Source organism: Lactuca saligna, chromosome 6, assembly GCF_052625555.1.
Source record: "Lactuca saligna cultivar CGN05327 chromosome 6, ASM5262555v1, whole genome shotgun sequence".
In the NCBI taxonomy this organism is placed as follows: Eukaryota; Viridiplantae; Streptophyta; class Magnoliopsida; order Asterales; family Asteraceae; genus Lactuca; species Lactuca saligna.
This window is the reverse complement of record NC_136422.1, coordinates 31,025,405-31,037,143: the sequence shown is the minus strand read 5'-3', so window position 1 is coordinate 31,037,143 and position 11,739 is coordinate 31,025,405. Positions and strand designations below refer to the sequence as shown.

Below are 11,739 nucleotides of genomic sequence, written 5' to 3'. Positions count from 1 at the left end.
AAAAGTGAGAAACTACAAACAAGAAGTGAAACTACAACTAAATGGCTTTTTGATATGCTTTTTAATACAATAATTAGAAGTTTTTGATTGGGTCATATAGCCTTTAATATGCCTCTTACTAGGTCTGATAAGAAGCTAGGTAGTAGATGACTCAGTAGATTCTGACCGTTTGATACCATAATTAAAAGCATCTAATTTGGTCATATAGCCTCTAATATGCTTCTTACCAGGTCTGATAAAAAAATTTGGATAGTAAAAGGTTCGATCTGACTCAATCAGATTCAGACCGTTTGATATCACAATTAGAAGTCTTTAATTTGATCATATAGTCTCTTACAGGGTAGTAAGAGGTTGGATGCAGGAATCTAACTCAATCAGATTTATTCAGACCGTTTGATACTACAATTAAAAACCTCTGATTTAGTCATATAGTCCTCAAATATGCCTCTTGATAAAAAGTTGGACTCAATCAACAATTATCAAACAACTCCCGACCCTTTCATTTTTCATCATTTGTAAATTTAAAGCCAAAAATAAATGATAAATCTCAATAATTATGATACAAGATTCACAAAAAGATATGCTTTCATTACCAATTTCCCGTTAGCTTGATACTCTAAAAATTCAAAACATGTTGCATAAAAGCAACCCAACCATCTTCATAAACTAACAAAAATCAAATGAAAATACAATATTCTATGAAAGAGTTCCAACTTGTAAAATAAACTAGTGAGGTGCATGTTACAATAACTTCATTAGAGTTTATTATGTGACAAACAAAATCAAAACTAAAATTCAAGCAACTCATCATCACTCATCTCAAAACTCACAAAACCGAAGCTTGTTTCTTCACTTTCTTCCCTTTCTCCTTCCCCATAATCATCCTTGACAAAACATCCGCTTGTTGTGTGTTCCCTTGTTCTTTCAAAACCCTAATCAACTCCTCACCACTACTTTTATCAGTCACTCCCCCTTTCTCTTTAATCTTACACAAAATCGAATAAGCATTAAGTGTCTTTCCAGCTTTCAAAAGAGCATCCAAAACCTTATCATAACTCGAAAACTCAACCCCATAATCTCTCTCCAAAACAAAATCCAACAATTTCACAGCAGCAATCGTCTTTCCTTTCTCACAAACAACCGAAATCAACCCATCAAAATCAGGCCCAAATCCAACATTCATCAACAACTCAATCCTCCCCAAAGCTTCTTCCACATGACCCCTTAACAAAAGTGCTTCCAAGATTCTTGAAACCAAATCTTTATGATCTTTCACACCCTTTTCAATCATCATTTTCATTACCCTACTTGCGGTTTGTACTCTTCCATCTTCAAACAAACTTTCCATTACTGATTTGAAGATCAATGAATCCGGGTCATGCCCGTTTTCAATCATGGATTCAAGAACCGTTTTCGCATCGGAAGGTTCTTGTTTCTTCAAGTAGCTTTCAATCAACATCTTGTAAGAAGTTTTATCAGATGAAATGTTTCTTCTCATCATGATCTTTAAAAGTTCAAAAGCTGAATCGGGTGTTCCTTCTTTTGAATGACCTTGTATTAAACTGTTGAAAGAAACCGAATCTAAAACACCCATTTTCATTAATTGGCGAAATAAAGTTTCGGCTTTTGATGTCATGTTGTTGTTGCAAAGATAGTCAATCATTGGGTTGAATAAGTTTGACTCGAGTTCTAAAGTACCCTTTGTGTTCAACACGATTTCTTGTTCTATAAGTTGATCTAACAACTTCACAGCTTCATCATACACCCCGGAGTTTAAAAGATTTACAATTAGAACCCCGTAATGTTGAGCTTCAGGGGTGATGTTTAAACGAATCATGGATTTAAGAACATCTGTAGCTAAATCAAGATTACCTGATTTGCATTGACCTGAGATTAATTGTAGAAAAATGGAGTTATCATGTGGGAGAAGATGTCGATGTGTCATTTCTTTCATGATTGTATGTGCTTCTGACATTTTTTCTGCTTCACAAAGACCAGGTAATAGAGTGGAATATGTGAAAGAATTCGGTTTAATTCCAAAAGATTTCATTTCTTCATATAACTTCAATGCATCATCTACTCTGTTAACTGTAACATACCCTTTGATCATGGTGGTGTAGCTGATTACAGTTGGTTCGATGTTTCTTGCTTTCATTTCCATGAAGAATTTTTCGGATTCTTCGATCTTTTTGACACGATTAAACCCGTTGATCATTGTGTTGTAAGTGACAACATCTGGGGAAATTTCACGGGTTTTCATGTCTTCAAAGAATCTGTTTGCAGTTTCTACTCTTGAAGAAAGGAAAAACCCCCAAATCATGAGATTATAAGTGTGTCTTGAAGGGATTATGCTTTCTGCTAACATTTTATTGAAGTACCTTTTCGCCATCATATATCTTCCTCTTCTCATTATCACCTTGAATAAAGTGTCGTATGATTTTATAGTTCTTGGAACACCTAATTCCTCCATGCTCCTGAAAATCTTCACGCTTTCTTGAACAATTCCGGCTTTTCCATAGCTATCGATCAAAACAATGAACAAATCTTCATCCCATTTGAGACCCTTTTTGGGCATATCGAGCAAAATTAACCTCGCATGATTAAGCTTTGAAGCTTTACCCAAAATTTCTATGATCTTGTAATGTGTTTCTCTGTCATTTTTGAACAAACCCGAGCGCTCAACCCACCGGAAAAACTGTAAAGCATGGTCGGGATTTCGAGCACTATGCAATACATTGTAAACGAGATTGTGATCAAACACAGGGACTAATGTTCGAATCGAGTTCTGTAAACGAGTCGTCCATGCCCTATTTGCCATCATTCTGCAAATTATATCTTCAATTTTTTCTGGGTTTCGATGCTTACCTCGTGGGATTCCGGGTTCGCGATTCTGGATCGTCCCTGGTTGTGCTTCTTCACGGGTCGAGACCGGTTTCTCAGGATGTGATTCGGCGGACAAATCTGGAGTTTCCGTTTTTGGGGTTTCTTCATTTGTGAGTGTGTCTGGTGAAGACGATGAACAGAAAAAGCAGAGACCCGGATGCTGTGAATTGGAGATTCTTGCAAGATTGGAGAAGAAGCTGTGTTTCAATACATGGGGTTTTGATGCAGCGATTAAAGAGATCATTTTGATGTTTTGGAAGATCAGAACGCGAGAGTGACAATGTTACAGTGTAGGAGAAGAGAGACGTGCGTGGTTGCTGAGGGCTAGGGTTTAGAACTGGGTTCAGGGGTCGACCAATTTTTTTTCTTTTTTCTTTTTTTTTTTAATAATAATAATAATAATAATAATAATAATAATAATAATAATAATAATAATAATAATAATAATATTCTCTATTAGTTGTTGCAATATAAAGAGAAAATTAAGGACACTAAATGTTTTTATATCACGATCGTTGAAAACATAATACATGTCTTTTTTTTTTTTTTTTTTTTTTTTTTTTTAAATATGCTTATTTAAAAAAAAAATAGTAAAACTAATATGTACAATTTGAACGTCCTATCTCGGATCTTTTTCAACATCATCGGGTTGGGATAAATCGCAAAATGGATAACAATCAAGATTTGAATACAATATATCTTCTGTAAAAATCTATACCTCAACCATTGCACTCTCATTTTTTGGAGCATGTTTATAACATATGATCTTGAGCAAAATGGTTTTTACAACTCCGATAATCTTATCATCAACATATTGGTATAAATTTGAATAATTTTTTGTTGCTAAGCAAAAAAATACATCTTTCAGCACATCACTATGCACTTACAACTTCAAAAAAAGGGTTTTGATGTGAAAATCCAAAAAGATTTATAACCAACTTTTTCGACCTTGGCAAAAAGTATTTCTAATGAAACATGATAAAGAAGTCATTGAATGTTTGGTACCTTGTAAATTACAACTTAAAACAATGTTCTTTACAACATGATTCTCTATTCTACAACCTTTCGTAAATAGATAAATCTTTCAAGAATTAAACAATCTTTGTAAAGCTAACTACAACTATACCATTATGTCGCATTCCATTGTATATCGACATGTATCTCTCCATTTCGTGAGTTAATGAGATGATACCTCTCATTGATACGATTGTTATAAACTACATCCACAAGATTGATATCCACGTGCCCCAATGTTTCCTGCATACATATATTAAGCCATGTTACTTGAAAGGTGATATATTGACTTGAACCTAAACTCTTTTATACATTTTCACATCCTTACTACACCACTTATCTACAAGAGATACTAAGTAATAGATATACCTATATGGAAGTAGGCTGCATGGACCCCACTTAGAGGTTGGACCCATCTTATATTTTAGGTAAAGAATTATTTTTGAAAGTTGTATAATTGGTCTCACTTAATTATTTTTTATATGATTTTTACTAAAAGGTTCAAAAAACTTCATAAATTTAGATTTTTATAATTCTTTTTCATTATATTTTTGTATATAAGATATATCCATGTTAGTTTTGGTTTTGGATCTTCCACTCACTGCATCTTAATTTGGAAAAAATAAGTACACACCACCCTAGGCATGTTCTACAAACAAGTCTCACAGCCAACATGAAAAAGATAAATCAAAATATCGATAAATCAAGAAAGAAAGTGATGTGAAAAAGATAAATCAAAATGTTGACAAATCAAGAAAGAAGGTGACGCTAAGACTTGAACAATATAACCTTTCTTATTGATTGCATCTAGTGTTTATAAGATGGTTTACCTTTGATGAAACAAACCTAAAGGCTCTATTCTTGCGTCTGCTTATTACTTCAATATGGATAGCCTCCTCTAATGGAGCTTCATCTAACATAAATTGGAAATCCTCATTCCAATTTGGATTCCGAGTTTTCTTCAATACCTATCATCAAAATACCGAATCAAGAATCCCAACAAACAATCTCAAGAAAATCAAGATATCTACAACTCCTAACTCACCTTCGTTTTACGCTTTTCTCCTTTAAAAATGACTAAAGCAAAAGGATTATTATGACGCTTTCCATCAAGATCTTTTGCCCCGATCACTGTCACCACAAGCAACCCCGCTCGATTCACATATGAACTCTCAAGTGTTTTAGGAATTGTTTCTTTTTTCATAAACAAGTCAATAGGTCCATTGAACCCCATAGTGTCTTCAACAAAAGGAACAAAGTTTAATTCCACCGTGATGCTTCCACGTGGCTTCTTATTGCGCGGATCATTTGGATTCATGTTTTTCACCAACTCCATTGTAAACTCCTTCTTTTCATGTGGTGTCAAAAGATTCAATGGGATAACTTGCATTCCTAACTTGTCATGCACCCCAACCTACACAACCAAAACCATAACATTTTATGTCAAATTAAGCAAAACCCACATGGATCTTGATCTTGAAAAGTAGTAAACTTTTATTTTTTTGATAAAAATCACACCTTTTCCCAATCGTATACGCGTAGTTGAAGGACTTGACACTCGGGATCTTTTACAGTAAGTTTAAAGTCTTCATTCCACTCGGGGTTTAAATTTTTGAGCTTTACACTAGTTTTCTTGTAAGAAATCCTCTCTCCACTTAAACTTAAACGAACATATGGATCAGAAGTTCCAATTATATCCATCTTTTTGAGTTTGCGGGCTCGTATAACTTTCACATGTAGGATACCCATAGGTTTCTTGGCTGCACCACTATCAAAAATCATCACTACCAAATGTCAATCTTGATTTTCTTGAGAAAAACCAAGATTCAAAGAGTGCTATTATTGCAAACATGTAAAGATCTTACATGGAAGCATCAAGAATTGGGATCTCCAAAGTTTGAGGCCATAGATAAACACTAGATACTTGTTCATCGATTAGTCTCTATCATTTGTCCACATTCACAATGATTTAGCCAAACAACTTTATGATTTAACGAAGCATAAAAGTGATAAAGAAAAAGGTGAAAAAAATGGAGAGAAAGAAAACCTGAACATAATTATGGAGTCCAGGGATTGCCATTAGATCACCTCCCATTACTTTCAACCCAAAATCTACTTCAGGCTAAAAATACAAAACATAACCTTCATTATTGTTCCACAATTAAAAAATATAAAAATAAAAACTAAGTATATAATGTGTACAAAGTACAAACCTTCTCCATTAGAGAAACTTGTGCATTTGAAAAGCAAGGGAAAGTGGGCACAAATGGTTTCAAAGTCACCCGAATTGCTGCAGTTATTTGTGTATCTATCAACTGACAAAAAAACAAGGTCATCACATAAATCATATGCTCAATCTTGGAACTAAATTTATGTATATTATGACATAAAAACCAAACTTTTTTAACCTGAACTTTGATTGGAAAATATAATAACTTGAGAACCAAAGTTATATTGGGATTTCCTGCCCATTTAGCCATTAGATCAAAGACAAGATGGTTTTCATTCATTTCGTGTACTTTTATACCTGCAGAGTTTTTTTTAACAAAACAAAAAAAAGGATTTGATCGATTTTAAAGAAGTAAAACATTTTCTTTAAGTCTTGTAGTGAGAAACATACCTTGAACTACAGGAGGAAGAGTTCCAAGGGTAAGAGTTTCAAAATCTATGGATTTTAAATGAAACATGCCAATGTATTCAGAAAATATAGGTTCTGATAAACTTTTAATCATGCCACATATTGCCTATATACAAGAATGAAATCAATGTGAGATAGGTTTATTATAATTTTTATACATAAAAAAACCAACAAAAGATTCTTTAAAGTGTTCACCTTATCGATATAAGGCCACATATCACGAACTACATCATTAAACCAATCAATCTGTAGAATCATAAAGAAACCATGTTGCAGTGTTTTTTTTTAAAACATAAAGATGACGACAAGTAAGAATGTTTGAAATGTAATACTCACTCGTTCATAGTCTGGGTGCTTTACCCATAATGGAATTTCGGGTAGAATATCAACCAATGAGCTTCTATCAAGCTCCTGAAGAGGCCTAATGAATGGAATCTGCAAACGTAAGTTGAGAAAGCTCTAACTGAATTATTCAACGCGAAAAAGGTATTCAAATGCTGATAATTTTGTGAATTCAAACGAGGAAAAGCAATCGTTTGTTTGCATAGCAATTATAGTGATCATTCTATCAAACACTTACATTTCGTTTTTAGAAAACTGTATAGAAACGAAATAAAACGATAACTCAGCTTAAGAATTAACATTCATCGATCAAATCAAATCAGTCACCTTCACATCTGTAGATTCTGTGCTAATAAAGATGAGAAACCCCAGAAAAAGACCGACGGGAATTCCAAATACAAACCCGATAGTTCCCAATAAACTACCGATAAAGTTCATCTTCACACTATTTCATTTGGGTTATTGACAAGAACTCGATCTTGGTTTCTGGATCATATAAACATAATGTTTCAATGATTGAATCATTGGTGTCAAAGGGAGATAAACAAAATGGAATTACGAAATCTAGAAAGCGATGATTAGATTGTATATGGCTTGCAAGATTGAATTTGATAGCGTTAACGTAATGCAGGAGTGTATGACGAAAAACACACGATTAAACAAAACAAAAATAGGCTTTTTGAAGCAATAGAAAACAAGGGGGGAATAATAAGAAGTTACATTTGCCTCCCTCAATGTTTAACGTAATTTCACTTTTTGAACATTAAACAAAAAGAATAATAATCTATACATCTATTGATTTGTTTGATGTTAAGGGAAAACATCCACGGGAAAAGCAACATTATGTAAAAGAGCGTCTAGAAAATCACTTGCTCACATTTCAAGTTATTAAAAGATGATATTGAGAAATAGGGGAGGTAAATGACGTAATATATAGTAAAATAGAGGGATGGTTTGTATAAATATTTTTGTAGATATGTTGTGCGAAATGAAATATGCAAACTTATGACAGAATATGCCCAAGACTTCTTCGTATTGACTTTTCAACACCCATTATGTTTCCATTAGAAGTCTACCCTAAAATTATCAACTATTTCCTACAATTGAATTTATAAATTTTCTTCAAAATGATTTAACTTTAAATACACATATTTTAGTGAAATGGAGTAATCTAACCCTTATGAAGAAATATTTTAATAATAATAATAATAATCGGTTTAAATTTATTTTTGTAAAATGACTCTTTTCTCTAGAATAGAGCATTACGGATTCAGGGTATTCATTCCGAAGCTTTAGCCCGAAACAAGATTTTCCGTACATTCCGGAGTATCCCTATCCGAGACAAGAATCTATGTATGATTGTCAGGTTAGTATTTTAAAGTGATAATACGGAGTCACGGACACACATTTCAGATAGTTATTTCATATTATAAAACATCAATTTCCGTCCCCTATATATAAATGTTACGTCATGTAGTTAGACGATTACTTGTGATCAACCGTAGTTATCTCCTATAACTCCTTCAAGATGAGTTTCTCAGAGAGTGAACACGAAGAAAATTTTAACAACTTGTATGTTTATCTAAACAAACTTAGGCGGACCAACCTTCATAGTTATATGAATATTAATACTGATGTGATTGATTGTTTCCAAGTCAGTTTTGTGGCTATTGGATGTGTGTTAAATTTTTTGTTCTATATTTCTGTTGTTGTTGTAAAATTGATAACATTTGAATACCTAAAGCATCTTGGTTTGCTTTTCCAAACAAAATATAGCTACATGCATTCATAGGTTGTTTAATGCCTAACATCTTTATAGGTAGTGTGCGTCTAAGAGGCGACCACCGAAAGACAATGTTCATAGTGGTTGTTATGGACGAGAATAACCACACCCTACATATAACATTTGGTTTGGGTGTGGCAAATAATGTCGACTCTTGTACCTGGTTCTTGATGAGGTTGAAGGAAGCTCTTACAAAGGATAGGGAAGTATCATTCGTAACCAATATGGACGATGTCATTAGCTATTGCATATATCAGGTATTCCCTAATTCTTATCATGAGTGTACTTGAATGAGATGCTTCAAGGATAGAAATTGAGGATAACGGGAATGGGAAATCGAGTTGATTGATTCTATGAATATATATATATATATATATATATATATATATATATATATATATATATATATATAGTTGAAAGAATTTGATTATTGTGGGCTAAAAACCCTATGTGCTCTCTAGGCTTCCAAGCCTAACTCATTCATTTTATTGTATTACAGGTTGTGGCATAAGAGCACATGTATGATGATTAGATGAGTAATTTATGGATTATATTCTAGTAGAATAATAGATGTTTGTAAGGCTTGTATTATTTCCGTTTATGCTTATGTAATGTACTTACATTTACATCCCAAGGTTTTTAATATAAATAAAATACATTTCTTCGAAAATTCTTTGATAATACAATTATCATGTTTTTGGGAACAAATTACACAATATTATTTTTCAAAAAGGATACTCTAATTTTAATTAAGCATAAACAAATCGGTTTTAGAAATTGGGGATGTCACATACATATTCTAATAATGCCTAGCGAGAAACGCAAGCATTACAATTAACTCCCCATTCAGATGATTATGTCCCGGAATCATGCATCAACAAACAAATGTGGATAGCGACTCTTCATTTTGCTTTATATCCCCCAGGTGAGGTTTGGCCCTGCCGTATGTTTCCATTGCACAAGCACCAATTCGACCATCTTACGTCGTAAATTTTTTGTCTTACAGTCAACAATCGCTTCGGTTTCTTCATTCAACCTCTTTTTCTCATCAATTCTTATCTCTGAAAGTCAAATCACATTGGGAACTTCTCCCATAAACGTCCTCAAATAATACACATGAAATGTGTGATGAATATCTTCCAATTCTTCTGGAAATTCCAGCTTGTAAGCTTAGTCTCCAATTCTCTGAAGAACTTTAAGCAGTCTAATGAAACTTGGAATTAGCTTCCCTTGCATTGCAAATCTGATAAGTCCCTTCCATGGAGGGACTTTAAGCAACACTTGGTCTCCGATTTCAAAAGCAATCGGTTGTAACACCCGTGTTCCAAGATTGGTTTAACTTAATATTTATTAGGGTCCAAAGATGGAGTTTTTAGGAAAAACTTTGATGCGACGATGTGGCTCAAGGATGACCACAATGTATCATAAAATAAATGGAACACATGTTTTAATGAGTACCACAACATGGAAATATGTAACGCCCGTAGATCCGGGCTAGTCAATTTAGAGACGATAAGCATCAAAAATGACTTTTTGATGGAAGATTATTTAGAAGTATTAATCTTAACCAAGTTGTAGTATATGTCACAAGGTTTCCGTGCATATAAAGAACGCCAAAATCCGAGTTATAACAAAGAAGTTATGACCTGTCGAAGTTTCACGACAGAACCGACACGACCTAGCATGACCCAGCGTGACGTAAATAGTGAATTTAAGGTAGATAGATATCTATCCTTAGTGATCTAAACGAGAGTTGAAGATTTCTTGATAGTAGTCCAATGATAAAAAGACAGACGAAAATAGAGTTCAGATGAAGGAGTTATGAATTTCGAACGGAGTTTTCCTGTCCCGGCCTACTATAGATAATATATAAGTAATATACTTATAATATATTAAAAATAAAGTCAAAATTAGCCAATGGAGTCTAAACGAGAGTTGTAGATCATAATCTCACCTTCGTGTCGATATAAAGAACGTCGAAAACGGAGTTCGTAAGCGAAAGTTATGAATTTCTGAAGTTCGGGGCACGAAACCCCAAAACTGTCAGAGACCACGACGTGGAAAGTCTCCTGACAGCTCCGGGAGTCCCCCAGATGCAACTTGGGATGACGCATGCAGTGACGATCAAGCCCACGACGTGGCAAGGGCCAAATTTGCCCTATAAATAGATTTGAAGGGCCAGCCGACTATGGTTGCTCCATCCTTTCTCTCCCACTCCCGATACACCCTCTAAGCCCTATTTTAACCCCCCGAAGCCCTGATATCAACCCCGAGACCCGAAGCAAGTCCCGAAGCATCGAAGATCCCAAGAAGAAAAGAGTTTCCGAGCCGAAGCTCTGCCCGCGAGAAACCCGGTGTGTGAAGTGATCCCGGTTTCACCGAAGAATAGTACTTCTACAAGCCGTAGTGCTGTCCGATCATCTTCTGATCAAGTGAGTGTATACTACCTTTCATAAACACGATAATAATACAAGTATGGTTTGAGTGTATTAAGTTTATTGTTGTTTATATGTGTAAGTGTGTAGTTACTTTCTTCTAACACATAAATATGATGTATTTGCTATGAAATACGTGCTATGTGTTTATATGTTATTTGTCTATTTGAGATGGGCATGGAAATTGGAGTTTTATACAGGTGTTAAATGATTTAAACTGTGTAAGTATTTATATCTACAAAATTGTTGGGTAGAACATAGGTAGATGGAATAGTTGGTGACTATGGAGTTAGCGCCTATTGTATAAACCTTGGCGACTATGGAGTTAGCGCACGTTGAGTAAACCTTGGCGACTATGGAGTTAGCGCACGTTGAGTAAACTTTGGCGACTATGGAGTTAGCGCTTGTTGAGTAAACCTTGGCGACTATGGAGTTAGCGCTTGTTAAGTGAACCTTGGTGACTATGGAGTTAGCGCTTGTTAAGTGAACCTTGGTGACTATGGAGTTAGCGCCAGATAACTATGGATTTAGTACTTGATAAATAAGCTTTGGCAGCAATGGAATTCGTGCCAGATTCCTTACGAATAAATGAATGGAGGATAGTTGGTTCTTAGGGTAAAACCTTAAGAAGATAATGGGGATGA

At 34.4% G+C, this 11,739-nt stretch overlaps 2 protein-coding genes across 2 annotated transcripts; both read right to left on the bottom strand.

Moving 5' to 3' along the window:
* Positions 1 to 694: 694 nt before the first annotated feature.
* Positions 695 to 3,222, bottom strand: LOC145000668 (large ribosomal subunit protein mL102 (rPPR5)-like). Its single transcript, XM_078959932.1, has one exon. The coding sequence runs from the start codon at positions 3,125 to 3,127 to the stop codon at positions 827 to 829; it is 2,301 nt and encodes a 766-aa protein (XP_078816058.1). The 5' UTR covers positions 3,128 to 3,222; the 3' UTR covers positions 695 to 826.
* Positions 3,223 to 3,901: 679 nt separating this feature from the next.
* Positions 3,902 to 7,476, bottom strand: LOC145001277 (synaptotagmin-3-like). Its single transcript, XM_078960646.1, has 12 exons — positions 7,205 to 7,476; positions 6,872 to 6,970; positions 6,731 to 6,781; positions 6,518 to 6,641; positions 6,306 to 6,424; positions 6,111 to 6,212; positions 5,945 to 6,019; positions 5,763 to 5,839; positions 5,416 to 5,665; positions 4,943 to 5,311; positions 4,728 to 4,865; positions 3,902 to 4,140 (listed from the first exon to the last, which is right to left on the bottom strand). The coding sequence occupies exons 1-12, from the start codon at positions 7,313 to 7,315 to the stop codon at positions 4,012 to 4,014; spliced, it is 1,644 nt and encodes a 547-aa protein (XP_078816772.1). The 5' UTR covers positions 7,316 to 7,476; the 3' UTR covers positions 3,902 to 4,011.
* Positions 7,477 to 11,739: the final 4,263 nt, after the last annotated feature.

What these genes read in the sequence shown, in the direction of transcription:
- LOC145000668 (XM_078959932.1), bottom strand. Translation starts at nt 3,127, where the DNA reads ATGATCTCTTTAATCGCTGCATCAAAACCCCATGTATTGAAACACAGC.
- LOC145001277 (XM_078960646.1), bottom strand. Translation starts at nt 7,315, where the DNA reads ATGAACTTTATCGGTAGTTTATTGGGAACTATCGGGTTTGTATTTGGA. An exon ending in TCTTCCTCCTGTAGTTCAAG is followed by an intron (nt 6,425 to 6,517) that starts GTATGTTTCTCA and finishes AAAACTCTGCAG; the next exon opens with GTATAAAAGTACACGAAATG. An exon ending in GACTCCATAATTATGTTCAG is followed by an intron (nt 5,840 to 5,944) that starts GTTTTCTTTCTC and finishes GACAAATGATAG; the next exon opens with AGACTAATCGATGAACAAGT.